This window comes from Ailuropoda melanoleuca, chromosome 1 (assembly GCF_002007445.2).
Source record: "Ailuropoda melanoleuca isolate Jingjing chromosome 1, ASM200744v2, whole genome shotgun sequence".
Taxonomy (NCBI): Eukaryota; Metazoa; Chordata; class Mammalia; order Carnivora; family Ursidae; genus Ailuropoda; species Ailuropoda melanoleuca.
In genome coordinates, this window is record NC_048218.1 from 206,184,578 (window position 1) to 206,199,319 (window position 14,742).

The 14,742-nt window shown below is 42.9% G+C and overlaps 3 protein-coding genes across 6 annotated transcripts in view; all 3 read left to right on the top strand.

The window, feature by feature from the left end:
* Nucleotides 1-436: 436 nt before the first annotated feature.
* Nucleotides 437-9,201, top strand: LOC117795288 (GTPase IMAP family member 7-like). Of its 2 annotated transcripts, none has more exons than XM_034639434.1 (2): nucleotides 437-486; nucleotides 7,727-9,201. In XM_034639434.1, exon 2 carries the CDS (start codon nucleotides 7,767-7,769, stop codon nucleotides 8,640-8,642), a length of 876 nt encoding a protein of 291 aa, XP_034495325.1. In that variant the 5' UTR covers nucleotides 437-486; nucleotides 7,727-7,766; the 3' UTR covers nucleotides 8,643-9,201. The 2 variants fall into 2 exon arrangements, with proteins under 2 accessions (XP_034495325.1, XP_034495320.1); XM_034639429.1 differs by lacking the exon at nucleotides 437-486 and adding an exon at nucleotides 729-836.
* The window catches only part of LOC100484230 (GTPase IMAP family member 7), a 20,112-nt gene continuing 5,835 nt past the window's right edge, over nucleotides 466-14,742 (top strand). The window contains exons 1-2 of the mRNA XM_034639446.1: nucleotides 466-486; nucleotides 729-836. The gene's annotated coding sequence lies outside the window, so the exon portion shown is untranslated. The remainder of the gene's footprint in view (nucleotides 487-728; nucleotides 837-14,742) is intronic.
* Nucleotides 12,299-14,742, top strand: part of GIMAP4 (GTPase, IMAP family member 4) — an 18,854-nt gene continuing 16,410 nt past the window's right edge. The window contains exons 1-3 of one of the 3 annotated variants that reach the window (XM_034639410.1): nucleotides 12,444-12,479; nucleotides 14,108-14,213; nucleotides 14,644-14,703. In XM_034639410.1, the coding sequence (XP_034495301.1) occupies nucleotides 14,655-14,703 (49 nt within the window). In that variant the 5' untranslated portion in view covers nucleotides 12,444-12,479; nucleotides 14,108-14,213; nucleotides 14,644-14,654. Of the gene's footprint in view, nucleotides 12,480-12,905; nucleotides 12,924-14,107; nucleotides 14,214-14,643; nucleotides 14,704-14,742 lie in introns of those variants that run through there. The other 2 variants (XM_034639395.1, XM_034639414.1) reach the window with 2 other exon arrangements.

Here is a 14,742-nt window from a genome sequence, read left to right on the forward strand (position 1 = left end):
GACTATAATAAAAACCCATATCATACAATCCCTGGGAAGTATCCCCAGGCTCTAAATTTGGAAACAGCAAGCCACATATCTGAGTTCCATCTGCACAGAGTCACCCCAAAGTCTCCCACTCTATCTGGGGAAGATGATCAGACACCATGGCTGGCCTGTGTGCATGATTTGGGTCATTTAGTAAGGACCTTTTGGATCCACCGCTATAACCCCAAACAACAAATACAGGTTTGGATATTTTGGTCTGATAGCAGACGCACAGAGAAAAAGATTTCAACCTGGCAAAACTAAAAGCATCCCCCATTATGGGGCAATATTTCTGTCTCTTTAAAGGCAAACTGTTCCTTCACTAGCTCCACCCAATCAGAACTTCCTGGCTCAGAGGCTTCAAAGGGTAGGGACACTTTTTCCTGACAGTTAAAGCAAAAGCACCAGCTCAAACAGCTTCTTTGGAGAAAACCTGAGAACTCATCAACTCTTCCAAAGGTGAGCCGGGCCTCAGAGCAGTGGAGCTGTGAGATGCAGCAGGACACAGGGTATGCATGGGGGTGGACTCTCATCTGAGCTGGGACCAGGCGCAGTGCCAGCAGCCCAGCAAGGAGGATGCTGCCAGAGGNTGCAGTGCCATCAGCCCAGCAAGGAGGATGCTGCCAGAGGGGCAGTGGGGGAGGATAGGGTGGGAGTAAAGAGACTGATGTGCCCAATTCCACCTGTCTCGTATTTCACAGGACAAACTTGGTGAATAAGGTACCTTCCATCAGTTGCTGTTGTGACAGACACTGAGTGCTGCCTGACAACCTATCCATTGCCCTCAGTGGGAAATCGGGGTCCTCGAGGTAGGTCTCTAGAGCCGAAAGGCAATTGAAAGACCACTGGGTCCGAATCCCTCTCTTCCCTGAAAACGAATCTGAATCCCATCCTGTGTGAATGTGGTTTGGTTACTCTCCCAGGGATACTCCAGTCACTAATGGCACAGGAAGCCAAAACTCAGTTTGCTGAGTCCTGGCAACATGGAAGGAGAGCAGTTCTGTGACGGGTAGTGTAGCAGTTGAGGGAAGGGGGGAGAGCCGTGAGGGGAGAGGTAGCTATTCTACAGATGCAATGTGTCTGAAAGCCTTTGGTTGCCTTCTCTAATTGGAGGCTTGCTACCAGTTCACTGTTTCTGGAAAGAGTGTGGGCTATCTCCCTTGGCCTCCCCTGAGGGAGTGTATTTTATTTCTGATTTTCTGATTCAGTGTATTCCCGATTCAGTGTAAGCGGAAATGTAGCATCAAGGACCTGAGGAGGAACCAGGAAGAGGCCATAGTGTGCAGTGCTTATGCAGGAGTGTGGTGGTCGGACAGAGGTTGAATTGGATCCCTCCTCTGCCCAATGCCTATTAGCACTGTGACCTTGGGCTAGTCTCTCAGCATTTCTGAGCCACATCAATTTCCTCATTTAAACAATTAGAATAAGGGTGCCTGTCTGGCTCATCAGAAGAGTGTGTGCGTGACTTTTGATGCCAAAGTTCGTGAGTTGGTGCCCCACATTGGGCGTAGAGATTACTTAAATAATAAATAAATAAGCTTTAAAAATTAAAATAATAGGGCACCTGGGTGTCTCAGTCAGTTAAGCATCTGCCTTTGGCTCAGGTGATGATCCCAGGGTCCTGAGATCGAGTCCCTCATCAGGCACCCTGCTTGGTGGGGGATTCTACTTTTCCCTCTACCCTTCCCCCCTGCCTGCGATCTCTCTCTTTCTCTCACTCTCTCTCAAATAAATAAAATCTTGAAAAGAATTAGGGTAATAAAATTACATTCCTTGCAGGTATTTTTGGGGAGTGAAGGAGTTAATGTACAAAACCTATTTATCAGGGTTCTTGGTAGACAGTATACATTTAGTAGTTGTTACACTATGAACAAGTTAAATTTTTTATTGTGGGAAATTTTTTTTACTTCTTTTTTTAAAGATTTGTATTTATTTATTGAAAGAGCACAAGCATGTGGAGGGGCAAGCAGAAGAAGAGGGGAAGGAGGGGGAGAAGCAGGCTCCCCTTTGAGCAAGGAGACCAATGTGGGGTTCAATCCCAGGCCCTGGGATCATGACCTGAGCTATAGGCAGATGCTTAACTGACTGAGCCACCCAGGCGCCACAACTGGAGGAGATTAACTCATTCAAAGATAAAGAACCTCCATGTACCTTCAACAATTACCAATTTGTGTAAATCTTGTCTCATCGATAAACCCCTCCCACCCATCCCAGATTATTTTGAAGCAAATGTCAGACACTGTATCACTTTATCAGTAAATATTTGAGTATGTATGTCTGAAAGATAAAGAGCATTAAAAATATGACTTTTTCAGACTTTGAAAAGCAATTAGAAATTTTAATTACCAGATATAGTTAGATTCTCCAGTGGTCTCATACTTTTAAAAATTGTTTGAAATCAGATCCAAATAATGTTCATAAACTGCAATTATTGGATATCTGTTAAGTTGAGCTTAATTTATAAGCTTCCACTTTATTGTTTCTGTCTGTGAAATTGTTGTTGTTGTTTTTTAAGAAAGAGCAGTCTTTTGTCCAACAGAGTTGGACAATGTACATCTTGCTCATTAAATCCTCAAGATGTCCTTTAACTTGCTCTTCTAGTTTCAACACTTTGTATGAATTTATGTTTAAGGAGAGGCTTGGTCACATTAAGGTTTCCTTGGTTTTTCGGGTGGGACTATTTCACAGGAGCTGTTGTAAGCATACATCAGAAGGCCATTGTGTTCACTTCTCTTCTCTTCCTGTGATTTAGCAGACACTAATGACAGCCTAGAGTAGAGTTGTGTCATTAAGGGTCACAAATTATGGTATCTAATTCTATCATTCTTTCTTCATGTATCAGATGGAACAATCCTATAAAAGAAACTTCCCCTCCACAGTTCTTTCACTTCCTTGAGGTACAGTTACATAACACAAAAGACATGCTTGATTCTTTCCCTTTATTTGTCCATGTTCAGAATGATGGAATTATTTCCTAGCATACCCCAAAGGGAACAAGTGACTTCTTTTAAGATGATGATATTCTTATGAATTTGTGGATTTCAACATATTTGATCTATTTCAATCCATTAGAAACACTATTCTATGGATCCTCAAATTGCCCCATCTCTGTCAGAGCCTCTTCGAGTTGATGCTTTAGTCCTTTTGACAAGATTCGAGTTTTTAAAAATAATTTTAAAAATAATTTTTAAAAATAATCTCTAACCCAATGTGACTCCGAGATCAAGAGTTGTATGCTCTACCGACTGAGCCAACCAGGTGCCCGTGGTCTGAGTAATTTTTGATAACATCCTTGCTTTATGGTCTGACGAGACAGCCTAGCATCCACTTGCTCAATTCCCAGCCCAGATCTGGGATCAGTACTTGCTCCTGAGAGTCCTAATGTTTCTAGTGGGAAATTGCATTTGAAAAGCACACTATGGTTCTTTTCGCTAAAGGTGCTCCTTGCCACTGGGCTTGTCACTGGCCTTCATAACTACACACACACACACACACACACACACACACACACACAAAGCTAAGAACAGGATAGGATTCCTGAAAATAATTTCAGATTTCTTCTTTGGCATATTTTTTTCTCTTCTTGGCCTTATGGTATATTCCACTAGGGATGGAGAGTGAAATTACTGCATTTTGAAGGCTCTTTGACCAATTTTTTGTGTGGTTTATCCATTACACCAAATACTATAAGTATCATTATCTTTTGATTTTTAGTAGCATTTTTTAAAAAATTTATTTATTTATTTATTTCAAGTAGGCCCTACGTTGGAAACTAATGTGTGGCCTGAACTCATGATCCTGTGATCAAGATCTGAGCTGAGATCAAGATTTGGATGCCTAACCAACTGAGCCACCTAGGTGCCCCTTACTAGTATTTTAAAATATAGTTTATGTTGTTTAATTATATAAACTATTTACAGGTTTCCCCTACTATCTGAAAGCAGAATGCACCTATGAAATCTTTCATAAACCAAAATGCAGAGAAATAATTACCATTAATTTATATGGAAAAATTTGGGGGGTATTCCCAGATCCCCCCAAAATCACCTCCCTTATGCATTTCTGATAGCTTTAGACACAACTTGCTAACAAACGCACAAAATCAGTTGAGGTAAAGCCCACATGCTCACATGGCTCAAAGCTCTGGCAGCTGGATGCTGCGATGCTCTGTGGGGTTCCTGGGGAAGGGGCTTGGCAGCATCACTCTCACTGCCCAAGATATGTGCTGCCCCTCCAGTGGCTCTTCTAAATGTAAAACAAATGCTGAACACTGTGTTTGCTTTCAGCATTTTTTTGTAAAAATGAAAATCCTCTTCGAACTTACTTTGGCCAACAAAAACAGGTCCACATGCAGGTCTTTCATAAAACTACAGTGGTGTAACTTGAGCTTTATTTTATCTTATTTTTTAGAAGATTTATTTCTTTATTTGACAGAGAGACAAGAGAGACAGAGAGCAAGCACAAACAGGGAGAGCAGCAGAGGGAGTGGGAGAAGCAGGCTCCCCACAGAGCAGGGAGCCCAAAGTTGGACTGGAGCCCGATGTGGCGTCTGATCCCAGGACTTTGGGATCATAACCTGAGCTGAAGGCAGATGCTTAACTAACTGAGCCACCCAGGTGCCCCAAGTAATTCAAACTTTTAAAAAGCAGGGAATACCTGTACATGCTTTCAAGATCAAATCTGTGACATCTAAGTATATTTAAAGAAGTGTAGTTTCCAGCTTCTTTCCTTGTCCCCTCCACTCTGTTCCTCCCATCCCCATAAAAGTAGCTTTTTGTTTGTTTACTTTTCAGATTTTCCTGCCATTGCTTTTTCATGTACATGAAATACGTATATTATAGTTTATACATATACTTCATGCTCCTCCTTATTAGAGAAATGGTAGTAAACTATGAATTTTTTTCTGCACTTTGCATTTTTTGTCTATTGAAATACTCTGGAGATCTCCCCATACTGGCATGTAGAGATAGTACTCATTCCCCTCTACACTTCACGGTGTGGATATACTTTGTTTAATCAACCAGTCCCCTATTTGTGGGCATTTGATAGATTTTTGTCTTTTGCTATTACAAATACTGATACAGTGAATAGACTTATGCAGATTTTTTCCCCTGTATTTTTGTCAGTGTAGCTTTGGGGTGTAGGGAAGGAAAAATTCCTCCTCTCTACTTCAAGTTCCTCCAGATGGACGAAGAATTACATTTACTTGAGACAGATTAAGAGGAGGAAAAAAACCAAAGTGTGCAAGGAGGCCCAGTGAGGAAATTGAGACCAAAAGAAATGACCAAGGCAAGCAGTTTTAATACTTATTAGACCAAGAGACATGGGAGGAATTGACAAGACAAAGAAAATGTAACTTGGGGAGCTTCAATTAGTAAGGAATTCTCAACAGACTTTGGGCTGCAGTAGTAAAGAAGTACAAAGTAAAAAGAGCTGTCTGCACAGCCTTCTTTGCTCTAAATCTCCCATCTCTGGTCATAAGGATGTCTCTTTAGCTCATGGGACAGGGAGAGGACCCTTCACATGGGAGATTAGTTTCCACCTTGCAGGGAAACATAGGAGGGTCTCAGTGTCCTTCTTGCGCAGGCTGTGTCTTTAGTAACTTTTATTTAAAATAATCAGCATGCCAAGGTGGCACATTTTTGGGTGGCCTGTCCTCATATACAGGCACACATCCTGAAATTGGGACTAATACTCCTAGGATAAATGCACATGTACTTTTGCAAGATAATGCTATGTTAACCTCTCCCCTGTAGGTTTTGGACTGTTTTTTTCTATTCTCATTAGCCATGGAGAAGAGGACCTGTTTCCTCTAAACCTTTACGAACTATGTTGTACCAGCAAATTTTAGGATTTTTGCCAAACCTGGAGATGAGAAATAGTATCTCAGTGTAATTTGAATTGTTTTATTTAGTTATCTTATCTTTTCTATGTTTGATTTCTTTTTCTCTATTTTAAATGAGTGTTAATATCTCCTAATATATTCAAGGGTCATTTACACTTTGTCCTATGAACAGTTTATTCATATGTGTTACTCCATTTTCTATCAAGCTGTTGGTCTTTTGTTTCTCTACTTTTAGGAATTCTCTGTATAATTGGCTAATTTTCTCTTGTATTCATCATTATTCTTTGTGTCATAGGAAAATTAAACCTCTATAATATTGGCAGGAAAAGCTTCCCCCCCTAGTTTGACATTTGTGTTTTAATTGTCTATAGTGTTCTTTACCTTACATTATCTTTTAGATTTTTATGTAATCTATTTATGAGTCTTTTTCCTTACCCTCTTTAAACTTAGAAATATTTTCCCACCCCAGGTTACAAAGAATTTGCCCACATTTCCTCTAGTATTTATATGGATTAATTTTCTTATGTTTATATTTCTAGTCTATTTAGAATTGGAATGGCATTAGAAAGTGGGTGCAGTTTTGTGTTTTTCTGTATGGTTTTATAGTTATCCCAGTGCTAGTTATTAGTCCATCTTTTCCCCCATTGATGTGAGATGTTGCCTTATTGAATATAAATGTAGCATAATATAATTGAATTGAATATTTGTGAATGTAGTTTGATCAATTTGGTCTGTTTCTGATTTTCTGGGTTGTTTTCATCGTTCTGTCTCTGTTCATACACTGATGTCATACTGCCTTAACTATAGAGGCTAAAATGCTTTATTATCTGGTAGAGCCAGTCCTCTCTCATAATTCTTCTTTTTTGATTGTCCAGGTTAATTTTCTTTTTTATTCATCCAAGAGAATTTTATAGTCAAGTCTTTTAGCTGCAGGGGAAAGAAAGTGGTGACAAAAAATTTTAAATTTATATGTTTTAAAATCACATTAAAGAAGTATCTAATAACTCAAATTTTATGAAATACTTTAAATATGAAACAGTATTTCATTTGGTGAAATGTATTTTCTGCATCTAGGTATTTTTTTCTTCTTCTTCTTTTTTTTTTAAGATTTTTATTTATTTATTTGACAGAGATAGAGACAGCCAGCGAGAGAGAGAGAACACAAGCAGGGGGAGTGGGAGAGGAAGAAGCAGGCTCACAGCAGAGAAGCCTGATGCGGGGCTCGATCCCCTAATGCCGGGATCACGCCCTGAGCCGAAGGCAGACGCTAAACCGCTGTGCCACCCAGGCGCCCCGGTTTTTTTCTTCTTAATCTACTCATGGGAATGTGTTGTAACAACCCTTTTTCTCATATTGAACCACCCTAGGATTTCTGAAATATATCACATTTAATCACGGTGTATTACTTGTCAGTGTCTAAAAATGTATTTAGGATTTTTGTATTAGGATTCACAAATGAGACAGATCTGTAGCTTTATTTATTGGTGAAATCTTTGTTAGTCTTCAAGATCATTATCATACCTGTGTCATAGAAAGAATCAAAAGTTTTCCCTCCTTTTAAATCATCAGGAATAGCTTAAGAAGCATGGAGATTCTTAGATCTTTAAGGATCGAACCTTAACCTGAAGAGTGGAACCTGAACATCTGGACGTGGTACTCTTTGGTGTGGAAACTCTTCACCTATTTTATTATTTCTTCTATGGTGATTGAACTGTTTCATCTTTCTGTCTTTATGGGATGAACGTGAATAGTAGACCACTACACATTTTCAAGGAGGAACAGAAAGGAGAAAAGAGGGGTAATGTTTTCCACTTACCTCCATTGACCCTTTTTCTTCTCCTTCCCTTCCTTAAGGTCTGTGGATACCTAAGCCCCGGAGCCTCTTGATATTGACATGGCTGACCCACAGGACAACACTCTGAGGATTGTTCTGGTTGGAAAAACCGGAAATGGGAAGAGTGCAACAGGAAACACCATCCTTGGGAGAAAAGAATTTGAGTCTAGAATTGCTCCCCACGCTATTATCAAATATTGTAAAAAAGCATCCCGAGAATGGAAGGGGAGGAATCTTCTCATTGTTGACACCCCGGGGCTCTTTGACACCAAAGAGACCCTGGAAACCACCTGCACGGAAATCAGCCGGTGTGTCCTCTACTCCTGTCCTGGGCCCCACGCCATCGTCATGGTTCTGCAGGTGGGCCGCTACACGGATGAAGAGCAGAAGACCGTGGCATTGATCAAGGCTGTCTTTGGGAAGGCAGCCATGAAGCACATGATTGTTTTGTTCACTCGCAAAGATAACTTGGAGGGTCAGAGCCTAGATGACTATATAGCAGAGGCAGATGTCAATCTTAGGAGTGTCATCAGGGAATGTGGGAACCGCTGCTGTGCCTTCAACAACAGAGGCACAGAAGCTGAGAAGGAAGCTCAAGTGGAGGAGCTGGTGGGGCTGATAGAGCAGATGGTGTGGAGAAATGGCGGGGCTTACTTTTCTGATGACATTTACAAGCACACAGAGGAAAGGCTGAAACAAAAGGCAGAAGTCCTGAAGAAAACCTACACTGATCAATTACATAAGAATATTATGCTAGTAGAAAAGGAATATGCTCATAAATTACAGCAAGAAGTAGAGGAAAAAACAAAAGCACTGAAGATGCAATATGATGATAAAATAAAAAATCTTAGGGAAGAAGCTGAGAGGGGTATATTTGCAGAGGTTTTTAATGGGATTAGGAGGTTTCTTTCAAGCATATGGCATATGTTTTGGTAGTCATGTCAATTTCACTTTTGCTTCTGAATTTACTATGTTATGTAATAATGATAGACTGTAGTTTCCAAGGATGGCTGTGACAATACAGTCAATCCTACTTATTCTTCTTATAATCTGACTTTGTTACTTCCCCCACTGAGTTGTGGGGTCTATGTCCCCTGCCTTGGAATTGATGGACTTTGTGACTGTTTCGCTAAATAGCAGATGGCTGAAGCAACCCCTTGGGACTCTAAGTCGAGACATGGAAAATGCGCCCTGCCCTGCTGAGGTGCTCGCCCTTGGAACTGGGTCAACACGTTGTGAGAGAGGCCATGTCGCCCATTGGGAGGCCCCCAGCTTGACGTCACTGGCCGACTCTCCTTTTATCTTCTGTTGTCTTTTATCTCCCAGCTGGATCAACTTGCCAGCCATGCAAGCAAGGTGACATGGAAGCAGGCTCTCCACCTGCCAGCGTGCGTCGGACAGAGTTGCAAAGAGCAATGATGCGCAATCCCCACTGAGTCCTGCCCATATTGCAGATTGATGAGAAAAAAAAATAAATGATGGTTGTTTAAAGCCACCGAGCTTCAGAATGATTTGTTCTGCCCTGACAGCTAACCGGAATGAAACCTCTTCCAGTTGGTCCCCACCACCTCCCATTCCACCCCACCCCCGTCTGTCTTCACAGTGCTGACAAATTTAAGAAGTTACGAAATTGGCATTCTCAGCCAATGATATATAGATTTGAAAGCCTCAATTTGGGAAAATTCAAACAAGAAATCCTGCACACATCTCATGTTAGCGCCGCTGGTGGCGTGTACCGCTGCAAGGCTGGTCTACGGGTCATTTGTTAGTGAAGCAGCGGGTTGCTGTGGAAAGCTGGGTCTGTGGTTCATGGAAATCTGGAAGTTGGTAGATTCTCTTATTGCTTTTCTCTCTGTTCTTGTCTGACTATAACTTAAAAATCTCTTCTGTGCCAAATATTTTTCACTGGCCTTTGCAGACCCACACTTCAGCCATCTTTGCCCTAGCTCTCTGCCCCAGGAGGCTGATGTGTATGGACTACCTTGGTGGGACCGCTTGCTCTCTGACTTCTGCTTGGCCTGGCCCTGGGAAGTCCAAGTAGGAGACCCCAGGGGAGTAGAAAAGCAAGGCTGGGTGGTCGTTCTCCTGCCTCTCTCCCTGTGAGGCCATCTCTGACCAGCTGCAACCCTAAGCCAAAGGTGACAGCTCCTTCCACAGTGGCCTCGCGACCCAACTCACCTTCTGGGTTCCACTCTCTATTCACCCCCTTAGTGTTGGGACATCATTTTCTCACTGTTACTAACACTCCCCTTTTTCGTTTCCAGAGCTCTGTATCCATGCTTGTAGGAAGTTCCTTCTCTAAACTTCCCCCAAGAACCTAATGAGAGTAGGCCATCTTTTAGCTGCTAGAATTCTGATTGATAAATCTTGGGGTTCCCGCTTCTCTTTCAGAGCATTCGCTGATCTTTATTGCTGTTGTTGGTTTGAAATTCCCTCTAGTCTTTTCTGCCACCAGAAAAATCTCTTCATTCCCCTTCCAAGCTGTGGCATTGGAAGTGAGTATTTGAAAGGTTCTGTCTTGCTAAAATAATTGACAAACTTCCAAGTTAGAGTGGTGGCTTTCTATCATTTACAGTGATTGCAGACATCCCCAAATCAAATCAGTAGAATTTTCACAGTCGTCCTTTGTTTTGGCTATGAACATGACTGAGAGTTTTTAGTGGATCAGTGAATTTTAAGGAGATGGATTAGAGATTAAATTTGGAAAAAATAAGATCCTACATCCTTGCTTATTCTAAGGTTCATCACAAGTATTAGAAATGGAGTAAAAACAACACAGAAGAAAAAGACTCTCAAAAGCAAAGATATTCATAACATATATCTAATAACACTGCGGGACCAAACTGCTCTTTGCCATCATGCAATTCTTACATTCAAAAGTACTTCCTTGTGAGGAAGAATTCAGGGCTTGAAGTCCACTGCGAAGGATGTGTCCACATGGGTGATGGGTAGGACGATCATGCTTCTTTTCCGAAACGGGAAAGTGAAGGGCGACAAGTAAGGTTGTCAGGGGAAGGGTAGAGTCAGGAGCAACAGCATTCAGTTAGGTTTGTGATAAGTTGAATATCAGTTGTCAAACGTAGGGTCCAATGTAAATAAATGATCTGGCATTAACTTGAAATTTGGGTCTGAAGGTTATGTGAAAGGCTTGGGGTGAATGTGAACATAAATATCTCCCTCACTTTCGGCTGAGTCTTCAATAACTACCAATATCCCCAGAGGCCAAACTACATGCTAGAAGATCCATATAGGACGTGCAAAGGAAGGAGCGAGAACGAGTTTTGTGAGGTTTAGTTCTGCAACTAATTTGATAGGTATTGGAAGGTGTCAAGAGGAAGAGGTTTTCTTTGTTTTTTTTAAAAGATTTACTTATCTGAGAGAGAGTGAAAGAGAGAGAGAGAGACAGAGAGATGGTGTTCGGGTGCACAAGTTGGGGGAGGGGCACAGGGAGAGGGAGACTCCTGAAGCAGACTCGTGCTGAGCAGGGAGCTCAACTTGGGGCTTGATTCCAAGACCCTGAGATCGTGACCTGAGCCAAAATCAAGAGTCAAATCAATATCAATAGTCAAAATCAACCGACTGAACCATCCAGTTGCCCCAGATTTTTTTTTTAAGTTTCAAAAAACAGAAAGACAGGATGTCTATGGTGTACAATTTCTATTAATCCCTTTTCTACAATGATTAGCCTATGGCCAGTTTGCGGTCTTGAACTTGAAACCCCTGGTGTCTTGTTAAATAGAAATGAAACGTAGTAAGAATGTGCAGGCTACTTGTATATATTTATGTTCATATACCATCATTTGTGGCTGTTCACAACTTGGAGAAATTCTAATTCCAATTCCAAGCTCTTATTACTTCAAATAAGCAATAATACAATAAACAAAAAAATCAACCTCCGACGTTTTCTGTAAGCGGTCTGGGCTTTTAGAGCTCCACTGTCAGGACTGGGATGGTCAGAATCAGGTGGAATAGCCCGCACTGGCCATTTCTCTCAGCTGGGGACACAGCTGGGACTGTCCATCATGAGGCGTCCGTGGCAGGGTGGGGTAGGGAGCAGGCACCTTGCACCCTCCCCTCGGATCCTGTGAAGTGACCGCAACTCGATGTGCCCGGGGAGACAAAAACAGAGCAGGCTGTGGTTGTGGGGAAGACAGGAAAGAAGTGCGGTCATGCCCAGGTACATTTACAACAAATACATGATCTTGTGAGAAGTTCCTGTGAGAAGCTTCTGAGAACCGGGCTGACCTCGACAGTGGCTGCACACTCCCCCATATGTCACAGCTTAACCCTATGATATCCTTCACGGTAGAGTCTTTGCATGGCTGAATATGGTAGCTACTAGGCAGACATGGCTACTTAACTTTAAAGGAATTCAAATAGGGGCACCTGGCTGATTCCTTCAGTGGAGCTTGCAACTCTTGATCTTGGGGATGTGAGTTTGAGCCCCCTGTTGGGCGTAGAGATTACTTACAAATAAAATCTTAAAAAAAATTAATTCAAAGGAAGTACAATTAAGAATTTGGTTCTACAATCACACGGATCACATTTCATGTGTCGACAGCCCATGTGGTTAATGGCTACCCTGTTGGAATGCACGAATCAAACCCATGATTGAGAACGTTCCATGTGTGCTGCTAGATGCTGATGTGGGCAGGTCTCTTACGGGAAGGCGTTTGGACAGCTCCTCCTCTCACTTCCTCTCTCCTTTTTCTCAACATTGTGGCTTGGCATTGCCTTCAAAGTTAGAGAAGGAGCAGGACCCAGATTTCCCAGGTAAGAGAAAAGGGAGGGGACAGAGGGTAACATGTGATTTGGTGGAGAGAGGACCTCTCCTCTGGGTGTATATCTTAAACCTACCAGCACACTTTTTCTCCGATTTCTTATTTCTTGTTGGCTCCTGTTTCCTGTATTTGATGATGGTAGGCTGTAATCTGGTTTTTTTTTTTTAAGATCTTAATTATTGACTTAAGGGAGAGAGAGAGTGAGCTCATGTGCACTTGTGAGAGAGCACCAATGAGGCGGAGGGGCAGAAATAGAGAGAAGAAGGTTCCCAGCTGAGCGGGGAGCCAGATGTGGGGCTGGATCCAAGGACCCCGGATCATGACTGGAGCCGAAGGCAGCTGCTTAACCGACTGAGCCACCCAGGCGCCCCTATAATCTGTTTTGAAGGTCTAGCCCTACAAATCAATGCATCTTTCAGGGATTGCTGTCCAGAGGGTATTTGTAACAATGAATTATTCCTTTCACTCTTTATAGAATGCATCAACCAACTTAAAGCATTCAGGGAGAGGGTTGGGTGAGCAGATGGTTAGTTCTGTGGGAAGCCGAGGGAAATGTAAGAAGTACAGCTCCCTGTCTGCTGCCCCAAAGCCAGCACCCAGGTCAGGACCAGGGGCTCTGTGAGCCAGCCAGCTGCGCGCAGACATCCTCCTGAGGGATAGCCCCTTTCTGGGCCTCAGAGCTGGGGAAAGGGAACCTTCAGGAGGTGGGATGAGGGAGCTGTCCACCCACTCTCAGGGGACTCTTGGCAGTTGAGGGGGAGCTGGGCACCGATGGATGCTTGTTTTGCTTTTCGGTTTTGTTTCTGTTTGGTTTTGTCTGTGAAATGTTTTTCAGAGAAGGAGTGGGGCAGGTAGGGACAGAGGGAGAGAGAGAATGAAGAGAACCTTAAACAGGCTTCATGTTGGGCGTGGAGCCGGACAGGGCTCTGAGTTCATGACCTGAGCGGAAATCAAGAGTCAGCCACTTACTGACTGAGTCACCCAGGGCCCTGGATGCTTGTTCTTCACGCAGTAGGAGGGCTCAGCCACCCAGGGTCAGGACCACAGAAGTGTAGTCCTCTTTTTTTTACATCTGAATTAGGATAAACTCCACAGCATTGCAGAATGAAGAGAGAGCCCAGGGCACCACGATGGCTCAGTCTGTTGAGTGTCTGACTCTTGACTTGGGCTCAGGTCATGATCTCAGGGTCCTGAGACCTGGCCTTGTATCAGGATCCGTGCTGGGTGTGAAACCTGCTTAAGATTCTCTCTCCCTCCCCCTCTTCACCTCCCCCAACTCACTTAAATAAGATCTTTAAAAAGAGAGAGAGGGAGGGAGAGCCCACATGCTGGAACAAGGACCTTAAGCAACACCCAAAACCGTTTCGTTTTCCTATTTCTGCTATCCTACCTACTCCCTAACCCCCATCACCAACATCAACTTTGTGGCCAAAGCGGACTTTAAAAAATTCTGTGATTTCTCTTCTCAGTTTACAAGAAGCTGTTTCCTACTCCCTATCCTTAAGGGATAAAGAAATAACTCTTCCTACAGAGGGAGTGTCTGTCTCTCTAATAATGTTTTAAATGTTTTGGGATGGCTTTTTCTCAGAGGAGCCTGTCCTTAACAACTCTTATTTTCAGCCTGTCCTAGGCAAAGTCTGCTTCAGTAAGAGTCTTTGTTAGGAAACAAAATTCAACCAAGGAAATTTGAAGATCCAGTTGGTTTCATTGAGGATTCATGACTCAGGTAGCATCCCATCCTGCAACTTGAGGGGACCCACCACTGAACCACCCAAAAGAAGGGTATAAAGGCAGAGAGAGGACATTAAAAAGGAAGAAAGGAATTTTTAGCAAGGAATGCATTGTTTCACACACTGGGTTCCTAAGGGGGGCGGAAGGGTCTGTGTGTAAATCCTTAGGATTGCTGGGGAAGGACGCCGAGAAGCAGTACCAACCAAGCCCTCCAAGCATTTGTTTGTGTAGAGAAAAGGAAGAATCTGACAATNGGGAAGAATCTGACAATGAGACAATCTGGATCGTGGGAAGCTTTGGGAAATACGGGAGGCGAAACTTGCAAGCAGCAAGTTTATAGAAGAAAACAACTGCTGGCCAGGGGAGGTTTCCACTTACTTTCTGTTTTCCTAAAATGACTAGTTGTGTTTCTTTCTGTGCATCAGTTCCCGCTACAATGGCAGCCCTGAAGTGCTCCAGCCTGAGCAAAGCCGGGAGCAGCCTTGGTGAGAGGATGTTGGGGGATGGGGTTGGTCCCTGTGCGG

Excerpts from the sequence above, each read along its gene's own strand:
- LOC117795288 (XM_034639434.1), top strand. The coding sequence starts at position 7,767 with ATGGCTGACCCACAGGACAACACTCTGAGGATTGTTCTGGTTGGAAAA.